This window comes from Bos indicus x Bos taurus, chromosome 7 (assembly GCF_003369695.1).
Source record: "Bos indicus x Bos taurus breed Angus x Brahman F1 hybrid chromosome 7, Bos_hybrid_MaternalHap_v2.0, whole genome shotgun sequence".
Taxonomy (NCBI): Eukaryota; Metazoa; Chordata; class Mammalia; order Artiodactyla; family Bovidae; genus Bos; species Bos indicus x Bos taurus.
Window position 1 is genome coordinate 56,541,273 of NC_040082.1, and position 22,612 is coordinate 56,563,884.

General features: G+C 41.3%; 1 protein-coding gene across 4 annotated transcripts in view; it reads right to left on the bottom strand.

The window, feature by feature from the left end:
• Nucleotides 1-22,612, bottom strand: part of ARHGAP26 (Rho GTPase activating protein 26) — a 473,410-nt gene that overhangs the window by 20,886 nt on the left and 429,912 nt on the right. For 2 of the 4 annotated variants that reach the window (XM_027546099.1, XM_027546100.1), the window contains exon 21: nt 231-341. The exons of 1 other annotated variant lie outside the window; for it this stretch is intronic. In XM_027546099.1, the coding sequence (XP_027401900.1) occupies nt 231-341 (111 nt within the window). Of the gene's footprint in view, nt 1-65; nt 342-22,612 lie in introns of all 4 variants that reach the window. One more of the 4 variants, XM_027546098.1, reaches the window with a different exon arrangement.

Consider the following 22,612-nt stretch of genomic DNA (forward strand, 5'->3'; position numbering starts at 1 on the left):
GAGGCTGGAACCCCTGACCAGCTTTGGATAAGCAGGAGCAGAGTGATCATCATCCGTAATTTTACCTGGAGTCTTCACGAACTGCTTCTTCTGGCCTGTCAAAAAGCAAGTGCAGGTTTGGATGGCAGGGAACAAAGTTGACGAGGAGGCTGAACACTGCATGAAGAGAGGACCAAGCCGATGAGAGAACAACGGCAGCAACAAAAAAGCAAACAAACCCTGCAACAGACCTGATGGGGGATGAGTCGCTGGACGTGGATGAAGTGGGCATAGGGCTGGATGGCGCCGAGAACATGGGCCAAGATGGCGAGAGGGGTGAAGTTGGGCTTGGATTCGGGGGGCTGCAAGACATAACCACCAAAAAACTCGTCAGCACACAGGGAAACCACAGCGGGAGCACAGGAGGGTCAGGGGAGGCCGAGCGACAGGGAGCTGGAGAGACTGGAGGGGCACTGAACCCAGACCGCGTCTTCAGCGCCAAGGCACATTTCTCCAGACCAGACCCCCGTGTCTTCCAAGTAATGCCCGCTCTGGAATTCCTCGGAGTATCAACATGTCTCTTTGCCTGCAGAACAACTGCTTTCTAGGTGATAGGAGCTTCCGCAGTTGTGTCCGTTGTGCCTCTGGCCATCAGTGAAAAATGCCCTGAACCCACATCCATGGGTTCCCACACCCACATCCTATCACTGACCTCCATCTGGGGCAGGGCTAGCTTATAACCAGCCTCCAGCTTCTACCACTGTGTGTTTCGAAAGTTGTGTCTCAGCAAAAATGACCTTTTTTTTTTTTTGGGCCACACAGTCCAGTCCACCAGAAAATGATTTCCTGTTTACATTTTTAACTAAACGGGCTGTGTGCCATTGGAGACCCAGAGAAGGACTGTGGAAAGTGATGGCGGGTGGAGGATGGGTCTGCACACACACCTCCCAGGGGAGGGCACACAACTGCGTGCAGCACCCAGCTGTCCCTCGGAGGTTTGCTTTCCAGGCTTATTCTTTCTCTTTTCAAGGATTTTGGGCATTTTGATGCTCAAAGCAAAAGTCCCAGATGGAAGGCAATGTAAAAATGAACTGAAAGCTTAAATCTGTCAATCTGTTCTTTGATGGGTGGCTGATCAAAAAACTGGACAGAAAAGGTTGAAATCACTCACTAAAACATGATTGGTGGCTTTTAAGTAGTCATGCTAGCCTTTTGACTTATTTCACAAATTATACAAACAAACATCTAGCAACTCTGTAAAACTGCATTAAGTCACAGATAGCACAAACACCAAAACAACGCAGAAATCACCAGCCACGCCACCTGCAGCCCTGGACGGCAGCTGGCCTTTCTGACCCAAGCACTGCACGAATCCAATTCCAGGGAACACACTGTCTAAACATTCCAGAATTTAGCAAGAACACATAAACGTCCTACTTAATGAGATATCTTCAACTCAGATAAGAGACTCAATAATGGCCTTAATTATCTACAGTTGTAACATAAATTCCTACAGAAGTGTACAGTAAAATCCCATTGCGTGAGTTCGTTGAATATCCTCAGACTAACTGAATGAAACATTTAGTAAATGCCATTATGGGTACTGTATTTCTAGAATATAAATTCTATGAGCAGGGATTTTTGTTTGTTTTGTTTACTGTTCTACCTCTAACTTCTAAAATAGTGCCTAAGAGGTTTTCAATACATAATTATTCACTAAATTAATGAATCTCCTTTAACCCAACTATCTAGCCACGAGGCGTTATTATAATTCCCATTTCACAGATGTGGGAACTTGGGCCAATTTGAGGCTTCCCTGAAGATACTCAGGCTCTAAGTGTCAGGGCCGAGGTTCCGACCCCAATCTGCTGGCTCCGAGCACAGGGCTCTTGCTGCCACAGTGCGTTGCTTCTGGGTGGCAGGACTTGCTTTGGTCCTCTAGGCTATGCCAAGCTTCTTTACAGATCCACTAGAAACCTTCTGAACCACTGATTTATGAGTTTCCCTCAGATGCCTACCACATTTGCAAGGGAAAATGCGAATGCAGCAACAGACAGACCCAAAGAGACACAACACATTGTAAATCCCAACAAAATACTCAATCCTGCCTCCAGTCTTCCATCTGGTAGATTCATACAGCAGATGGAATTCATATAGTAGAAGAGATTACATTTGAAGAGTATGGCTCTTCTCTTCTCAATTATTCCAGCAATGACTAACTTATTGGACACGCAGCGTGATCAAGACAATAAATGGAATACAATTCAGCATTTACCAAGGTCTCTAACTTGCAAAGCATACAGTGTATTTCACGAGATGAGACAAATTTAAAAACAACTATAATATAAGATAGTAAGTAACTTCATTAGTTAAGGGATCAGTTACTCTATGAATAGTTTAATACCTGTTCCCACACTTGATTCTGTCTTGGGTCCTGGGAGGAAGTGCTGCCTTATTTCCACTGGGTAGTCAGTCCTTAGTTAATCCACAGAGCAGCTGCTAAGAGAGGCCCTGCATTCCCTCGTCCTCCTCCCACAACCACCCACCCCCCCACAAGGTAATGACCCAGTGAGCAAGGCCTGGCTATTCCAACTGCAGCCTAGCCTGGGAATCAGGTTCCAACCAGGGACAGTCTGGAGGTTTATGAGAGCAACCCAGGCCCAGAAGCTTGAACTAATCTGTTCCTTTGGTTAGTAGGCAGCAGAGGATAATTTAAAAGTTCTTAAGACTTTATTTATTTATTTATTTCAGTGGCTTCTATAAATAGGAAGGGCTTCCCTGGTGGCTCAGTGGTAAAGAATCCACTTGCCAATGCAGGAGATGCAGGTTCAATCCTTGAGTCAGGAAGATCCCCTGGAGAAGGAAATGGCAACACACTCCTGTATGCTTGCCTGGGAAATCCCATGGATAGAGGAGCCTGGCAGGCTACAGTCCATGGGGTCACAAAAGAGCCGGACATGATTCAGCAACTAAACAACAATAAGCAGGAAATCCCTCCAGCTTCCTACCTCAACTGTACCAAGAATCACTCCTTTGGCTAAAGGCATAGCTGGGAACATAGTCTATGAACACAACCCTGGATATCTAAGTGGTGCTTGGTGACCTAGTACATGGCTGAAATTATCTGGGGTTATGGTTGATCTTAAGCAAGATCAACCTTGAATATTCACTGGAAGGACTGATGGTGAAGCTCTAGTATTTTGGTCATCTGATGCGAACAGATGACTCACTGGAAAAGTCCCTGAAACTGGGAAAGATTGAGGGCAGAAGGAGAAGATGGCATCAGAGAATGAGATTGCTGGATGGCATCACCGATGCAATGGACATGAACTTGGGCAAACTCTAGGACATGGTGACGGACAGGGAGGCTTGGAGTGAGTCGGACACGACTGGGTGACTGAACAACAACAATGGTTGCGATGCAGGACATTCACAATGATCCTAAGAAGTTACTCTTCAGTCTCCATGTCTACTGCTGTAGTATTATTAACTGTGCTTTTTAACAACTAGCAGATTTTCATTTGTCGGCTTGCATTTTAGTTATAGCAATAACATTTATTTGCTATAAAATAACTCCAATTTAGAACTTATTACCACTACATTTTAGCACAACAATAAAATGTACATTCCACAGTACTTCTGTGATTTCTAAACTGATTGAAATTATACTTTGCTTGTGCTCCAGAGTCACATTAACAAAACCAAATGTGAACAATACTACTGAACACTCTTAAATACCACAATGGTTGATGCTTGTAGCAACAGAATGACGTAAACATATGAACGTTCCTCCAAGAAATATAGAGCATATTATATATCAGTTTTGATGCAACCCAGAGAACATATAGGTGGAAAATAAGATGCACAGGGATGACGATAATGGCCAAAGACTATTTGTATAATCTTAACCTCTGACCACAGAAGTGTCTGGCTATAGGTTACTTAAAGTGACAACAGCAATGGTAAAAAACCTAAGACAAAACAAACTAAAACTGGCCAGCTTTGGTATTACTGGCTCTGAAATCGCCAATATTGACTTCTCAAACTCTATTCCCATTAATGAGGCCAAAGATAACAAATAATTGATGTTAGGTTAGAAGAAAATAATTTTATAATTACACTCTTAGCACTTGATCCATGAAGGCCTCTTCACAACCTCAGAGTCCAGCTGAATGCCCTAGCACATTTTTCACCCTAAATATTCTTGGGGTCCTGCCAGGCCCCCACATCAAGGCCCAAGTACAGCCAACAACAGCTTAAACTTTAAGGAACATTTGCTGGTCTGGTTTTGATTCAACTGGAGACTTACATCAGCTTTAGTTTGCTGATCCATGGTGTCCTCAAAAGGAGTCACACAGCCCAGCCAGTCCCTGTGACATTCACTGGACAGGGAAGAAATAATGGTTTAGGAAGATAAGGCTCAAAGGCCTGGCATCATGCTGGGATGTGGCTGAGAGTTCAAGTACAGTTGTGTGGCAATATCATCAGCTTGACACCCTTCTGTGGTGACTCACTTGACTGATGGGGCATCTGATGCACCAGCCAGGGCATGCCTACTGGGCTGTGGACAGGGCTGCCCCAGCAGGCTCCCAGTTTGATCACAGATGTGGCAGACCCTCTCGTGGCTCCAAAGCACAGGAGTGGAAAATCCTGAGCTGGTACAAGATAAGCAGCTAGCTGACCATTAATAAGAAAGCTGATCTTCTTTAATTCTGATATGCAAAATTATAGATGATGAAGAAATGAAAAAATATCAAAAGAAAAGCAGTAAAATCATTCATAATTTATTCCACTGATAATCACTTGGCAAATTTCTTCACTTTTCTTGGGGCGGGGGAGGGTTGTGGATAATAATACATATATAGCAGCATGCTTTTTTTCATGTAAGCATTTTCTGTTGTCATTAAGTAACCTTTGATATATTCCCCAAATCATAAAACTCTTTCCTCATTAATGAGGCTAAAAAGCAACTGATGTTAGGATAGAAAAACAATTTCAAAACCACAATCTTAGCAGACGACCCCCTGAAGGCCTTTCTGCAACCCCCCAGAGTATTCTCAGACCTACAGGGGAGTCTACTGTATGGTATGGCCTGATTTATGTAACTCTTTTCTTATTGTGTACATTCGAACTATTATCCCCCCTCAGCCATAAGAAATAGTGCTGCAATTCACATTCTTGTAGCAGACCACTGCTTGTCTCCAGTTGTTTCTTTAGTATAAATTCCTGGAAGTTAAATTAATGGGTCAGAGGCTAGGAGCCTTTTCTAAGGGTCCTGATACATCCTAGGAAACAACTTTGCAGAAAGTTTACACTGAATTGCATTCCCCCAAATAGTGTATGGGGGTTGCCCCTTCCCTCTCACCATGGCCCCACCAGCACGGAGAATTACCAATCTGAAGAATCAGGTGGATTTCCCCACCACCCCCACCCAGTCCACAAAGTTACCTTGGCCTCTTCTCTTTCCTAGCATTTCCAGAAAAATGAATATAATTCCTCTCCTGTGTTGTTTCTATCTGGAAGCAAAGTTTACTTTTCTAAAGGGCATTCTGCCAAGAAGGACAAGTGGGAAAGGAGACAGGCAGATGGACAGAGCCAGACTACCGCAGCCTGGGGGGTGCTGGACCCCTGGCCATGTGGTGTGGCTCACCCAAGAGAGATAGGGAGTGGGGGTGGTTGGTTTAGTGTAGGATCCTCAAAGACAAGACTGACTTGGAGGGATGAGGTACACAGGGGAGCCAAAGAGTGTCTTGTTGGCAGTGTACTGGGGAGAGGTCACAAAACCGACACTGACATCTCTCTGCCAGGCAGTGGTTTGTGACCTACAGGCCAAGCTCTGGGTCATGGGTCTCAGGCCTGGACTGACTGCTCCCGCAGTCCCCCTTCCCCGTTAGGCTTGGAGCAGAATGGATCTCAGGCCTGGACTGCTACTCCCGCAGTCCGCCTTCCCCGTTAGGCTTGGAGCAGATGGTGCTATTAGACTCAAGGCAGGAGGCCTACATTTCTTTCTCTTTCCTCCTATAATGAGAAACAAGGGAAAATCCCATGAAAACTTGTAAAGTCCCATCTAATCTAATCCCAAATTAGGGAATATTTCTTCCTTGGGAAATCTCTCTTTATGTCCTCAGTTAAAGTGCCATAAAAACAGAAGGAAAGTCAAACTTCAGTTGGAAAACAAGGTCAAAAGCAATACCAGCAAACTGGATAGTGGTGAATCAGAGTAAATGATACAAAGTGCTCAGATGCTCAGTCGGGCCCGACTCTTTGCAACCCCATGGACTGTAGACCGCCAGGCTCCCATGTCCATGGGATTCTCCAGGCAAGAATACTGGAGTGGGTTGCCATTTCTCCTCCAGAGGGTGTTTCCACCCCAGAGATCAGACCCATGTTTCCTGTGTCTCCTGCACTGCATCACCTCCTCCCGTAGGTGGATTCTCTACCACTGAGCCACCACCTGGGAAGCCCCAGAAGACACAAAAACCAATTTCTATTTGCTGGAAATTTGAACATATTCTTTACATGTATCTTGTCTATGTCCTGAATGTTCAGTATCTGTTAAATGACTTTACAAGAGGAAAACCACAAGCCCCCAAGATGCATTGTTCTGTATTCTTTTCTGACTCTTACAAGTATGCACAGTATTTACAGATTTTTTTCCCTTCATCTAATATAATTTAATACATATTTTTATTCAGACAATAACAGAGTCCTGATTCTTATTTTAATGAGACTGGCTGGTGAAATCCCCTTACGGCCTTAGCAATTATATGCAATTGCTTTTAAAATGGTTTTTAAATAATTTGCTTTTAAGATAGCTTGACTAGTCTACAGGGCAGCAGCTCTGTTTTCTAGCTTAAAAAATTATTTTTCTAAAGTTCCAAACAAGTGTCAAATTCAGAAGGAGTATTTTGGGAAAGACATACAATTCTGCGATTAAATAAAATCCAAAATCTTAGAATAGGGAATCTGTTATCTTTAAGGCTCTCTGAAACCAATCATTTGAACCTTCTCACATAGAATAATAAAGAAATACGAGGTAGACGGCAAAACTCTGGATTGTAAGTAAAGATGCAATGGTAAAATATAAGTAAAAAGACAATGATCTCAGTTCAATTACTCCATGCTGGGGAAAACCCTCAAGAGAAAAAGGACCAGCAGGGGAAACGGAACAGTGTGCTCTACGCTGCACAGTACTTACCAAGGGGGGTATTCTTTCCTGTTAAAGCCCCTCAATCTTTTTCAAAATCACATTTTAGCTACATCAGAACTGGTTCTTAAAATGTATTTACTTCCTTTCAACTAAATAACCTCACAATTTATGAAACTATTTTTAAGGAAAGTCGGAAACATTTTGGGAGCACTTCAAAGGATCTATAAGGTAACATTTGCTATTTCATAAGACTGAAGTGGTTGCAGAGAAATCCAAGTATCTCCTTACTGTCTTAAACTGAGTGCAATACAACCGTCATTCTCTATATAATGAAGATACTGCAAAGACAAACGCATTCACTGTAACAGAAAAGTGACAGTGACACTAGATTCAATCTTCTCCTGTCCTGAGGCACAACTTAAGTTTGCTTTAAAGCCACCATTCTAATGCTAGGGTTCTTTAAACTAGTCTTAAAGTTTACAGGCAAGAAACTGTAACTGCCTCAGGGGATTAAGAATGGGGACTGAGTCCACAGGCATGGACTGGACATTCACTTTTTAAAATTTTACATTTGTTTATACTGTTTTGAGCTTTTAAATCATGAGCCTATATTACTTTATAATACTAATGGAAAGCACTCTTTCACTAGGCGCTAGGATAATCAAATATCTATACGGAAAAAAATGACATGACCAATTCCACATATCATTCCTAACAGATGGTTTCCTAGTGGATTATAGGTCTAAATGCCAAAGGCAAACAATAAAACAGGGAATAATTCTGGGAACTTGGGATTGAAACTTATCTAATAGGGAATAAAAGGCACTAACCATAAAGCAAAGTATCAATATATGTGACTATATTAAAATAAGAACTTTTATGTATCAAAAGACAAAGTTAAAAGACAGCAAAAGATGGTCTACAACATATAAATACATTAAAAAAGAGCACATACCAGACTATACAGAGAACTCCTACTGATCATGATCAGTAAGAAAAAGCAGACAACCAAGTCAAAAATGGGCAAGACATCTGGGCAGGGATTTCAGAAGAGAAATTGCAAAAGAAAGGTGCTCACACTTTCCGTAATGCAGGAAGCATAGATTAAAACCACAGGAGATGATCCTGCTCACCTACCAGAACAACTAAGACAGCTAACATCAAAATGCTGAAAATACCAAGTGTTTTTAAGAAGTGGAATAACTGGAAATCTTATACGTTGTTGGAGGATGGCTGTAAACTGCTCTACTCACTTTGGACAACAGGTTGGTATTACTTAGCAAAAATGAATAATTTATCACGCTCTGTGACTCAGCAATCCATTCCCAGATGTGTACCCTAGAGCACAGTGCGTATGTGTATACCAAAAGACATGTATGAGAATGTGTTGAGCAGTTTATCTGTAAAAGACAAAAGCTGGAAACAAGCAAACATGCTCAGCTGCTTCAGTCATGTCCAACTCTGTAACCCCATGGACTGTGGTCCCTGCTCCCTACCCCCCACCCCCGAGGCTCCTCTGTTCATGAGATATTCCCAGCAAGAATACTGGAGTGGGTTGCTATGCCCTCCTCCAGGGGATCTTCCCAACCCAGGGATCAAACTCACATCTCTGGCATTGCAGGCAGATACTTTACTGCTGAGCCACTCACTGGGGAAGTCCCAAAACAAACTAAAAGTTGAGCAAAAGTAGAATGCAGAAATAGTTTTAGCATATTAATACAATTGTTCATTCTACTATAGTGAAAATAAACGAATAAACTACAGCTATTACACAGGAATGACTTTTAAAACTATTGAGCAAAAGAAGCCAGACTCAAAATAATAAAACAAAATGTTGCATTTTGGGGATGTGCTAAATAAGTCAGTCATTTGTGGATCTGCAGTTGCGAATTCGCCTATTTGCTAAAATTTATTTGTAAGTCCAGAATCAATACTCAAGGTGCTTTCATAGTCATTTGTGGATACATATGGAGTGATGAAAAACTTCAGTCACCCAAGATGCACATTCCCAGCTGAGGTTGAATAAAGGGATGCTCTGCCTTCTGTTCCAGCTCTTCAATGTCTCTATATGCAAGAAGGCTGGGATATGCCTCACAAAGAAAACATGGGCTTAATAAGCTTTATTCAGGCATAACTTATAGCCCTGCTGGTCCTGAGCTGAAGGTTAATGAATCAATAGTAATATTAAACGAAGTGTCTTTAAATAGAAATCCATGTAAAACAAGGTTATGGATTAATAAGTTGACAAAAACATTGTAAACAGAGGCTGTAGGAACCTAATCCTGTATTTCCTATAGGAGCAATACTTAGATATTTGCTAATCCAGTGTTTGCAGTAACTTCATGGGACCTTACTGTTGCAAATAACAATTGCCATTCCCTTTCCCAGGGGATCTTCCTGAACCAGGGATCAAACCTGGGTCTCCTGCATTATAAGTGGATTCTTTACTGTCCGAGCCAACAGGGAAGCCCCCTAGAATTTGTATTGAAGAGCTAAAATACAAATAAAAACAAGGAATTGATTACAACAAACATCAGACTAGTAGTTATCCACAGAGAGGGAAAGGATTGTTAGAGGGAAGGAGAAAGTGAGTTGTGGGTTCCTCTGGGGTCCCAGCAACATTGTACTTCTTACCTGGGGGGCAGCTGCTGAAGATAAATTTGTGAAGCTGTATATGTCTCATGCACTCTTCTATATAATAAAAAATATGTATACATCTATCTTAAGACATACCTAAGGACAGTAAGCATATTAATAGCATTCTCTGGGTGATTTTTATTCTTTGTGCTTTTAAAATGTTTTCCATATTTTCTACAATTAATATGTTACATTTAAAACCAAAAAGTTAATACATTTTAATAGAAGAAATGCTCTCCCTAATCATACAAATGGCTACTTTTATTCTCTAGAGAAGGGATGCTTAAAAGGAGCAAAATGACAATTTTGTCTTTGTTACATCAATTCGTGGTTTAGGTTGCATAATACAGTTGGCAGTTCCCAACTGTTTTTACTGTTTCTTTTCTTTTTCAGTCAAATACAAGCAACAAATATTTACTGAGTGCCCCTCCATATGCAAGGACTAAATTTTCCATCCTCTGTCCTCACTGAGAAATTGTGTTGACTGCTCTAGAGACCTTTTTTTTAGGTAAAGTTATTACAGTAAATCAACGGTGTCTTCCTTTCCCCCAGGAGGGGGACATCTCCAATGTTGCATTCTGAGTTGGCTGGACAACAAGTTAACAACACTGCCTCAAGTCATTGGCCATCTGGTATCCCTTTCTATACAGTCTGCTTTCAGGGAATATTTCCTGTTTGGACTAGGGAGAGGAAAAGGAGGTAAAAGGACTTAATAAGAATCTAAATGCCCACTGATGAAAACAAAGGAATATCTAAAATTAGCAGAGGTGGCCCAAGATACTTCAGCTTAACAGTAACCCTGGGGAAAGAGGATTCCTTGAAAAAGGAGTCTAAAATATTTTGCTATGTTCACAATTCTCAGCAACAGAAAAAGCACTTCTGTTGAACATAATATCCAGGACAATTAAATTAAACTACACGGTACAAAGCTTGGTCCGGATACCATGAAAGGCGCATGAAACAGAGAGATAAGGAGACATGGACTTTAATGTGAAGGCCACTGGACATTGCTTGTGCCCCCTAAGCTAATAGCTGACTTCCCTAAAATTCTAGTGTTTATTCTTTAGTCTAAACCTGTGGAAAATTGTCTCTGATCTGATTTTAACCTCCTCAAATGTCTTCCTACTCCATTTATATTTTCCACTCCTGGCCCCGCTTCACAGATGTGACCATGCACAAAACCCACTTTCTCCCTTCGACCACGCTCACTTTCCACAATGGCTGGCTTGGGCTGCAATGAAGAAATGCAATCTCACCGGGCTTCATGGTGATTTTCACCCCTTGTTCATTTGCTTCTGGGGAGCTTATTGACTTGACTGGAAAAAACTTTAAATGATTTTCCAGCAAAGTCACCCTTTCCAGTGGTAAAAAAGAGGTTTAACATCTGTGAACAAAAACAAACTGAAGGAAAATGATTTTTATATTCTCTAGTTCTTATACTCCAAAACCAAACACCCACTGAGAAGTCAATGAAAACAGACACAGAAAAATACCATTAATCTAATCTCACAAAATTGAAATTTCTATTTTTTCAGATCTGAGGTAGATCCAAATTTACCCTGAACAGTTTACGAGTGACTAAGCCAACAGGAAAAGGGGACAACAGAGGATGAGATGGCTGGATGGCATCACCGACTCGATGGACGTGAATCTGAGTGAACTCCGGGAGATGGTGATGGACAGGGAGGCCTGGCATGCTACGATTCATGGGGTCGCAAAGAGTCGGACACGACTGAGCAACTGAACTGAACTGAACTGAAGCCAACTAACAATGTCAACAAGATTTTCAATAAAAAAAAAAAAAAAAGATTTTCAATATAGATGTTTAACCCAAAAGAACCATTTCTAGTGATCATTTCAAAATGCAAGTCTGATCATATCATTTCTTTACATAAAACACTCAATGATTCCCCACTGCTTCTAGGGTGAAGACCAAAGCCTTCCCACCTTGACTATTATAAAATCCCTAGCCTGGTTTCTTTATCTTTTACCATTTCAATCCACTCTATCTAATCTATCCTAACCAAACAAACCTCCTAAACACATAGCTTAATAACAACTTGTTGAATGTTGTTCAATGAACACTGTTTCCCACTCATTAACTCTCCAATACCTACTGCATGTAGAATACATTGCTTGCCCTACTAGAGTAGAATGTGTAACTACAATTCACTTGAGTCCACCAGTTTTCCATCTCCTTTTCTTCTGGTTCATTTGGAGAAGTTCTTCTAGACCTCAAGCGATACAGGAGGGTCCAGGGTCCTACCGATACTACTGCAGGGGCAGGCATGTGATCCAGGCTAGTCAATCAGAGGACCCCCTTCCTTCTGGCTACAGTGAGTGAAGAATGGACAGGTAACTGACTACAGCTCATTCATGGGGTCTAATATATGAATGCTCTTCTTCATGAATGCAAAACCTAAATGTATTGGCTAAGGATGACCAGAGAGCCCTTTTTTCTATTACATGGCAAACATCTTTCTGAAAATGAAGTTTTTTGTTTTGTTTTTTACAAGAGGGAAAAGGAGCCAACTAAAATAATAATTTAGGCTCCTGGATCCAATTGTGCTCAAAGTTAGATTCACTCTGAGATTTTCCAAAATTGTAAGCTTATGATTTCCACTTTTTCCCTAAGCTACTTGGGTTCCTGTCATTTGAATGTCTTTCAAAAGACATCCTCAGTGCTCTTCTTTGGAGTCATTACTTGCTCCAAGTCAGCAAACTTTCTTAAGGGTCATATAGTAAATATTTTTTAGACTTTGTGGAACAAGAGGCAAAATTACGGGTATTACATAGTTACATAAATGTTCTAAATGTAGCAGTTTGACAATGTAAAAACCATTCTTACTTCATGAGCCATAAAGTAAAAATAAGAACAAACAAAGAAAAACAAGGTAACTGGTTGGATTTGGACCATTTGGACCATGGGTTCTCCAACCCCTGTTCCAGTCAAACTGGTTTACTTGTGCCATGGGCATGCTCTAAGCTTTCTATTGCCATATTCTTGCTGATGATTTTTCTCCCCTGGAAGGTCTCTCCCCTTGCCACTAACTACCACCCATCTACCATTCAAAGCTCATATAAATCTGAACTCCCACCTGAGGCTTCTCTGTTATCTGAGCAAAGGGAGGTCTTTCTCTTTTGAATCCTTAAGGGCTATTTCTCTTTGGTCTTGACCCCACTTTGCACTGCAGTTATGCTACTCTTCTGGTAGCTCTTGTACTGTGAGTGCTTAGTCAGTTTCTTTGGAATTGATAATATCTAAAGGCTGAAAACAGCAACAAAAAAACCCCAAAAAACTCCACAGGATCAAAGCAACTAGTAAAGGTTTGTGGATCCATCAGAAGTGCAGGGTAAGACTTTTGGTAGCCAAGGAAGCCAGACATCAGAATATCACAAAAAAGAACAGTTCTCACTTCAGTGTTGTCATGACAGCTCTATGTACAGCTGCTTGTTTGCTTGTCTAGGGTGGTTATGCCCAACAAGTACCACATAGTGGGTATTTCGGACATTTTGTTCCTGGAGGGGAGGGAAACAGGCATGTTGGTCTAGACTTGAAGGATTCCTGTGTCTCTGTAATTCTGGTTGCTCACTTGTGGTGTTTTTCCTTCTGACGACTGTGTAGTGCTGCCTAAACTCAGTCATCTGTCACCCAACCTCCTATCTTTTCACCATAGTATATGTTCTAATATATAATGTAGCATACATAATATTATATATTATGTATGGGAAAGATTGAGGGCATGAGGAGAAGGGGATGACAGAGGATAAGACGACTGGATGGCATTGTCGATTCAATGGACATGAATTTGAGCAAACTCCAGGAGATAGTTTTCCAGGACATAGACTTCCCTGGCATGCTGCAGTCCATGGGGTTGCAAAGAGTCAGATACAACTTAGTGACTGAACAAAATATAATATAAATATAAATATTTTAACATTTTCTCTACACTGTTCTTTTTAGTAAACCATGAACAACTATGTTAATCCACTCTAAATGATAAACCTAAAGAGTCGGACATGACTGAGCGACTGATCTAATCTGATCTGATGGTTAAAACGAAGAAGAAAAAGTTGTCCAGGCACCATTTAAAACCTTCACGTACCTCAGTGCCACAAGGCTCATATTTTGAATATTTCTGTTCTCAGTCACCAATCTTTTCATTTGCTTTTGCAGAAATGCAGCATATATTTTCCCAAGACCTACTTAATAACCCCAAACAGCAAAATCAGCTAATACAAAATGTGTACATCTATTTCAGGCAAGGTGGTGATGGTCATTTAATATTTTTCTTCTCTTAATTTTGATTATTACTTGTCTATACTATCGTCATCATCAAGTCAACATTTACTTACTGTGTTTTGCATTCCTGGGAGAGCAGGATTTTTAAAGGTAGTTTTATTGAGGGATTATTCACATACTATGAAATTTATCTATTATAAATGTACAACATGGAGAGAGTTGTGTAATAATCACCCATAATTCAGTTTTATAATGTTTCTATCAGTCCCCAATGGTCCCTCCTGCCATTTGCAGCCAAGCCCTGCTCCTGTAACCAGCTATAGGCCACCTGATCTACTTTCGATCTCTAGACATTTGCCTTTTCCAACATTATATAAAAAACTGAGTCCCACAAAGTATGATCTTTTGTGTCTGGATTATTTCACCTGAAGATGTTTATAGTGAGCCAAAAGGAAGGTGAAAGAATATGGTAACAAATACTAACTTTAATTGAATACGTAGTATATACCAGTAATTCTGCCAAGCTTTGGGAGGCATGACCTTATTTGATTTTTCCAAACAACCACAGGGACAGGTACTATTATTCTCATTTTTCAGATGATGAAACAGAAGTTCATAAAACTGAAGGATCTTTGCCTAAAGTCAATTAGCTAATGAATGGATGAGTTGGGATTTGAAACTAGCCCTAAATCTTGGCCACTATGCCATCTGCCTGGTGTTTAAAAAAAAAAAAAAAAAAAATCTTGAGATGAACCAACAGAGATTTTCCTTAAAAAGAAAAAAAAAAAGACATTTCAACTTACAGGAGAAAGTAATAATATAGTTCACGGTGCTAGAGGAAAAGAACAAACAAACATTTAAAGGTGCCTGGATGGGGAGGCTCACCACAGTGGGCACTCTGGCACCTTCTCAGCACAGTGAGCCTCCATGGGGCACAGAATCCCTGTCTTGCATCCCAGGCTCGCTGCCCCTGCCACTCAGGCAAACCAAAAGAGGCCTGTTCCTCACAGCATCCTTTATAATATGTGCTCTTGTCCTCAGTCCTCTGCAGCCTTTCACTTTATTTAGAAAGCATGTGTTGGAAAACATAAAAATATATCTATATATTTAAGGCTGTTTATGAGCAAATCTCCTCAAAAAGCCTCAAGCTGGTCCATTTGTGCCATCTGTTAAAGGGAAACTCGAAACCACCTGTCTGCCTGCCTGAGCTCTGCTCTTACCAAGGAAGTTGTAATTACCTCTTTGGTGAAGGATTTGAATCATTACAGTAAATCCCTTATTCAGCACATGTTGTATCAGGAGGGCATTCTGACTCTAAAACCCAGGTTTTTTACCACCTTGCCCTGCACAGATGCAGTAAAACCACAGCTATTCAAAGCCTGGCAGAGTAAATTGTGACTTAATCTTGTTTGTTATCCAATGATAAATATTTACTAAACAAATACTTCCTCCACACTTACTACATGGCAGGTACTTTTGTAGGCACTGGGAACACAGCAGAAAACAGGGGAGAAAGGTTTCTGCTCTCAGGCACCTTATGTTCACTCACAGAGAAGGTCAAGGCAGGGTATGAGAGCACAGGCTGGGTGGAGGAAAATATCAAAATTTCCACTTGCATTCTTCATCTGATCCTTATAAGATTTTTATTTTATATATGCTTTCTGATGTGTGTAAAACAATTAGTAAGATAGGTAAATACTTTATAAATAAATAAATAAAACCAACAAACACATATTGGAGGTACTTACCCCAAATATTTTTTTAATGACAATATTTTGATCAATTAAGTGATTAAAATTGTTTAGGAACACTATTCTCGTGTGTGTGTGTGTTAACAGACAAACAAGTAAACAGCACATCATTTCTTCAAGAGCTATGAAGAAAATAACAAAGAGTGTGAAGACAAGTGCCGATTGGGAAAGAGTGGGTGGGGTGATTCGGATTCCAAGGATGGGGCTGCTTCTTTCAGGAGTAACATCTCAGCTGAGACATCCACCCAGGAGAATGTTCAAGGCTCCTTTTCTTAAAGATCAGGGCATCATTTTATTTTAAACATGTGGGATTAAAAAAAAAACAAATTCCAATTCCTCTTAAGCACCCTCACAGTCTCTTTGCTTAATCAGAGAGCCTTTCACTGGAACGCCGTGTGAACTTAATGGAAAGGGAAGAACTGCAGGGAAGTTCTGCAGGGAACTTTCTGCAGGGAACATTCTGCAGGGAAGAACTACTGAAAGAAGATTAGTAGTAAATCTAATGGCCTGGCTGTAGCAGAAATCCCAGTGAAAGTGAAAAAGTCGCTCAGTCGTGTCCGACTCTTTCCATGGACTACACAGTCCATGGAATTCTCCAGGCCAGAATACTGGAGTGGGTAGCCTTTCCCTTCTCCAGGGGATCTTCCCAACCCAGGGATCGAACCCAGGTCGCCCACATTGCAGGTGGATTCTTTACCAGCCGAACCAGAAGGGAAGCCCAGTAGTGGCTAGTAACAGAATTCCCTAGTTAACAGCAAGACATAATTTTTCTGCAAGAAATAGTTTCCTGATAAAGCTGAAAAGTCATTCTGTTGGGGGAAATAAATGTGTGCCTTTTCAATGAAGTCTCTATGTACCCTAAAGAAAGTATGTTGCTTGTTCCTTTTCAGAAGACATAAATCCCAAACCAACCAACAATCAGTCTGAAGATGTGTCTTCCCTGGTGGGAACTGCCATATATCCCAGGTCTCTACAGGACCAAGCACAAAGTTAGACACCCTAGTTATTATACCTCCATTTTTTGGATCTCTCTCTCACTACCTGAAGTATAACACCTCTGAAGTTCTACTCACTTTTTGTCACTATATTCAAGTTAATTCACCTACAAAGGTATTCGTGGTAAGCTCTCCGTAACATCATCCCCCAAGGTCCACACTATACCTCTGCCAGCTCCCCTCCTTATTGTTACCGAGGTTTATAGGGACAAAATGGTATTCTGCATAGACTTATCCTTCTTCTCATCCTCCCAGGAATTATTTTGTTCCTATAAAATTTTTGATTTATTCTCATGTAATTTATTATTATTTTTGACATGGCAAATATGTCATGTATTCAGTTCAGTTCAGTTCAGTCGCTCAGTCGTGTCTAACTCTTTGTGACCCCATGAATCGCAGCACACCAGGCCTCCCTGTCCATCACCAACTCCCGGAGTTCACTCAAACTCATGTGCATCGAGGCAGTGATGCCATCCAGCCATCTCATCCTCTGTCGTCCCTTTCTCCTCCTGCACCCAATCCCTCCCAGCATCAGGGTCTTTTCCAATGAGTCAACTCTTTGCATGAGGTGGCCAAAGTACTGGAGTTTTAGCCTCAGCATCAGACCATCCAATGAACACCCAGGACTGGTCTCCTTTAGGATGGACTGGTTGGATCTCCTTGCAGTCCAAGGGACTCTCAAGAATCTTCTCCAACACCATAGTTCAAAAGCATCAATTCTTTGGTGCTCAGCCTTCTTCACAGTCCAACTCTCACATCCATACATGACCACTGGAAACACCACAGCCTTGACTAGATGGACCTTTGTTGGCAAAGTAATGTCTCTGCTTTTGAATATGCTGTCTAGGTTGGTCAAAACTTTCCTTCCAAGGAGTAAGTGTCTTTTAATTTCATGGCTGAAACCACCATCTACAGTGATTTTGGAGCCCCCCAAAAATAAAGTCTGACACTGTTTCCACTGTTTCTCCATCTATTTCCCATGAAGTGATGAGACCAGATGCCATGATCTTCGTTTTCTAAATGTTGAGCTTTAAGTCAACTTTTTCACTCTCCTCTTTCACTTTCATCAAGAGGCTTTTTAGTTCCTCTTCATTTTCTGCCATAAGGGTGGTGTCATCTGCATATCTGAGGTTACTGATATTTCTCCCAGCAATCCTGATTCCAGCTTCTGCTTCTTCCAGCCCAGCATTTCTCATGATGTACTCTGCATATAAGTTAAATAAGCAGGGTGACAATACACAGCCTTGATGTACTCCTTTTCCTATTTGGAACCAGTCTGTTGTTGCATGTCCAGTTCTAACTGTTGCTTCCTGACGTGTCATGTATAGTTAAATATAAACTTCTTAAACAGGGTATTAATAAAATGTCAGTGCTAATCTGTGATTTGGTCAAAAGAACTGAAAGGGTTCTGGAAAGAGAGGGATAAGTTTAAGCTGGACGAGTTTGGGTAAGTTTCTCTTGAGTTGGAGTGTTTTTATTTTTCATTTTGGGGTTTCAAATTAGGGGGGCTATGTGGTCAGCCTTGCAGCTGGAAAAGGAGAATCACCGGCAAGGGCAAAAAAAGCCCCTTTGTCGCTCTCTGCTGAAACAAGATGCAGCAACAGCATACATAGCCTTGCTTCGAAAGTAACAACTCCCACTGGTGTAGGCTGCTTACAACCCGCCAGACTCCAGGCTGAACACTTTTGGTCCCTGACTGTCACAATAATCCAAGATACTGGGTTGCTGCCCTGACTTTGCAGAGAGGTACGGGGAAGGCTGGAGAGGTTGAGTTATTTTCTAAGAGCCAGAGAACGGTGGTGCTGGGACTGAAGTGAGACAGCCCGGCTCTAGAACAGCCTCTTCTGAATGCCTGTACCTACTGCTCCCCCTGCCTACTGCTCCCCTCCAACCTCCCCCAGCTCCTCACAAAGCCCCCAGCACACTTCCTACATGGACCTGGTGCACAGAAGGGCTAGGAGATGGCTGATGCAAACACAGCAAGCTGAATTACAGGGAATTTGCCTGGAGCGCCCTAGAACCTGTTGAAGCAGGTAAATCCCAGTTCCAAGATCTTACAAATAACATTACACAGAAAATGAAAGAAAAACGGCTTGGAAGCTTCTCAATATTTCCATAGGTTATCTGTTTGATAAACGGACTTCTAAATAAAAACACTATTAAGGATGGTGAATTAACCATTAAGTGCAAGAGTCTGGAGTCAGAGCTCCAATAAGCTTTGAATCCTGGTTCTGCCACTTAATTCGCAGTGTGACCATGGGCAATTGAACCTCTGTGCTCCTCATTTTCCTCTCCTGCTTAAAATGTGGATAATTAATAACTCTATCTGAGAGGACTGGTGAGAATTAAAGGGGATCATATATATAACACACTTAGCATACTGAAGCTTGGTACGCAGTAAACATACACTAAATGGTAGCTATGACCAGACCAGTCAATCCTAAAGGAAATCAACTCTGAATATTCATTGGAAGGACTGATGCCGCAGTTCCAATACTTTGGCCACCTGATGCGAAGAGCCGACTCATTGGAAAAGACCCTGGTGCTGGGAAATACTGAGGACCGGAAAGAAGGGGGAGACAGAGGATGAGATGGTCGGATGGCATCACCAACTCAATGGACATGAGTTTGAGTAAACTCCGGGAGAGATAGTGAAGTACAGGGAAGCCTGGTGGGTTACAGTTCATGGGGTTGCAAAGAGTCGAACATGATTTAGTGACTGAGCAACAACAATATGATGATTAGGATACGCTTGACTTCTCCTGAAAAAGTGGTTCCTCTATTTCAAAGTAAAAAGTAGACTTAAGGACTCAGCACTGTACCATCGATAAATCTGAAGGCATTGATCCAAACAGAAGGGAAAATGAAGAGCAAACTGCACCAGTTCCTAACCAAAAGGCGAGAAGAAGTAATCTGCCTCCAGTTCCAGGGCTTTCATCCCAGGATCGTTTGTCCTCTTAGCATAGCCCCATCACGTGTGCCTGCACAGCAAAGCCCCTGGTGGAAAACACACAGAGACAAGTTCACAGGCACTCGGGTTGTGTTACCAGGGACACAGGGATCAAATAACCAACGCTTAAAGCCCAGAAGTTCATGTTCAAGAAGAGGTGTCAATGCCGAACTCTGGCACATCCGTGGACCTTAATTAAGCCCCAGACTCTTCCTCAGGGCAGGGTGGCAGGAGGTGTCTATTTTTCCATTGATTCTCAAAGAAGAGCTGGTGGTGCTGAGGAGAGTGGGTCTGGGGAAGAGAGGAGGACAAGCACTGTCCACCTATCTATACTCATTCTCGGGGTATCCAGGGAGAGAATCTGAATTCCTGGGTGAACAGCTGACAGCTTCCTGAGAAGCCCACACAGAGAGGGCAGGTGGAGGGACAGAGTCATGGGCAGTACTTCTTTCTTGGGGTAGGCCTTCCCCCAAGGATGACTACAAGCTTTAAAGAGCAGCACCACACAAAAGCTCCCGGAGATGGTGCTGCTCATTCTTATAATCTTTCTGCAAGTTGGGCAGCCAGGGTCACCATCATCAAGTGGCCAAGGTAGGCTGAGCCAGACCCTCGGACGTTAGGATTCAATGAAAGGCTTAGTTTCTTGGGGGTGGCACGGGGGGCACCGCAGCAGCTTCCTTTTCATCTTTTCCTTCTAAACCGTGGGCTTCTCAACATCTAACTTCCCCTCTCCCTGTCCTTATCTCTGCCAACAGACTAAATGCTGGGCCTTTAAATAGGGAAGGTCTTTCAAGAATGGTCTAGGGGAAGAATCATTGAGAAACTTCCCACAGGAAATGCAAGGCTGAGAGGGAAGAGTAAGGGCTGTGGGGGCAGGTGGTGTGAGGGTGGGAATCCCTACCACTCCACCTCACTTCCATTTGAAATTCATTTGAAAATCACTCTCATTTGAATATCAGACCCTTTTGTTATCCTAAAGGGTCTCGGTAAGGACTGTATGACTCTATGTCTATAAAGGGCCAGGCGCCATCTCAGGCACCTGGAAAGTGCCCTTGACACAACAGCAAGTATTAATACTTTCTGAGTTTGACAAAACAGCAGAATTAAGGAAAGGAGTAGATGACCTAAGGTTCTGGGCAGTTATATCTGCCTTTTCCAAACTAAAACTAACCAGGACCAGGAAGAAGGATGCCAGGGCTTTGCTTAATTCAAATACCCAAAGCCAGCTCACTTTCTCTCCTTCTCCCCACCCTCTTGTTTTGGTTTTAAAAAAAGAGGGGAGCATGTCCCCTAAATATATATTTTTAACACATAAATATTTATTTTTTAAATACAAAATGAAAACCATCATTTCTGTTTCTAGCTATAAAAGCAATTTGTACTCAATGTAGAAATGAAAGAAACAATAAATAGGCAAAACTTCAAACTAAATAAAACCTCCCCAAATTAAAAATAAAACTACCAAATGATCTAGGAATTCCACTTTGAAGAAAATGAAAACACTAACTTGAAAAGATAGCTGGACCCACGTGTCTGTTGCACCATTATTTATAACAGCCAAGATATGGAAACAACTTTCCATTAACAAATGAACAAATAAAGAAGTTGTGTACATAAACACACACACACACACACACAAACATTACTTGTCCACGAAAAAGAAAGAAATGGTGCCATTTGTGACAACATGGATGGATCTTGAGGGCATTATCTTAAGTAAAGTAAGTCAGAGAAAGACAAATACCATATCATCTTATTTATATGTAAGAATCTAAACTGAAAACAACAACAACAAACCCACTGAGCTCAGAGACCAAGAGAACAGACTGGCGGTTGTCAGAGGCAAAGCCGGGAGGGAAATGGCCGTGAGAGCAGCCAAACGCACAGACTTCCAGCTATAAAATAAAAAAATAAGTCACGGGGCACAATATACAGTATGGCAACTATAGTTAAGAATAATTTATTGCATATTTGAAAATTACCAAGAGAATAGAGTCTAAAAGTTCTCATCACAAGAATAAAATTTGTAACTATATATGTTAACTAGACTTATTATGGTGGTTATTTTGCAATCGATATTAATATAAAATCATTATGTTTTACACTTGAAATCAATACAATGTTATAAGTCAATTATACTTCAATAAAACAAAAAACTTAGCAAATGAAACAACTGACAAAGGATTAATTTCCAAAATATACAAGCAGCTCATACAAGTCAATACCAGAAAAACAAACAACCCAATCAAAATGAGGGGAAAAACCTAAAAAGACATTTCTCCAGAGAAGACATACAGATGACTAATAAACACAAGCAAGTATGCTCAACAATTTTTGCTCATTATTAGAGAAATGCAAATCAAAACTACAATGAAGTATCACCCCACATCAGTCAGAATGGCCATCATCAAAAAGTCTGTAAACAATAAATGTTGGAGAGGGTGTGGAGAAAAAGGAACCCTCTTGCATTGTTGGTGGAAATGTAAATTGATACAGCCACTATGGAAGACAGTATGGAGATTCCTTTAAAAAATTAGGAATAAAACCACCATATGACCCAGCAATCCCACCACTAGGCATATACCCTGAGGAAACCAAAATTGAAAAAGACACATGTACCCCAATGTTCATTGCAGCACTGTTTACTATAGCTAGGATATGGAAGCAACCTAGATGTCTATTTACAGATGAATGTATAAAGAAGCTGTGGTGCATATATACAATAGAATACTACTCAGCCTAAAAAGGAACACATCTGAGTCAGTTATAATGAGGTGGATGAACCTAGAGCCTATTATACAAAGTGAAGTAAGTCAGAAAGAGAAAAACAAATACTGCATAATAACATATATATATAGAATCTAGAAAGATGGCACTGATGAAATTATTTGCAGGACAGCAATGGAC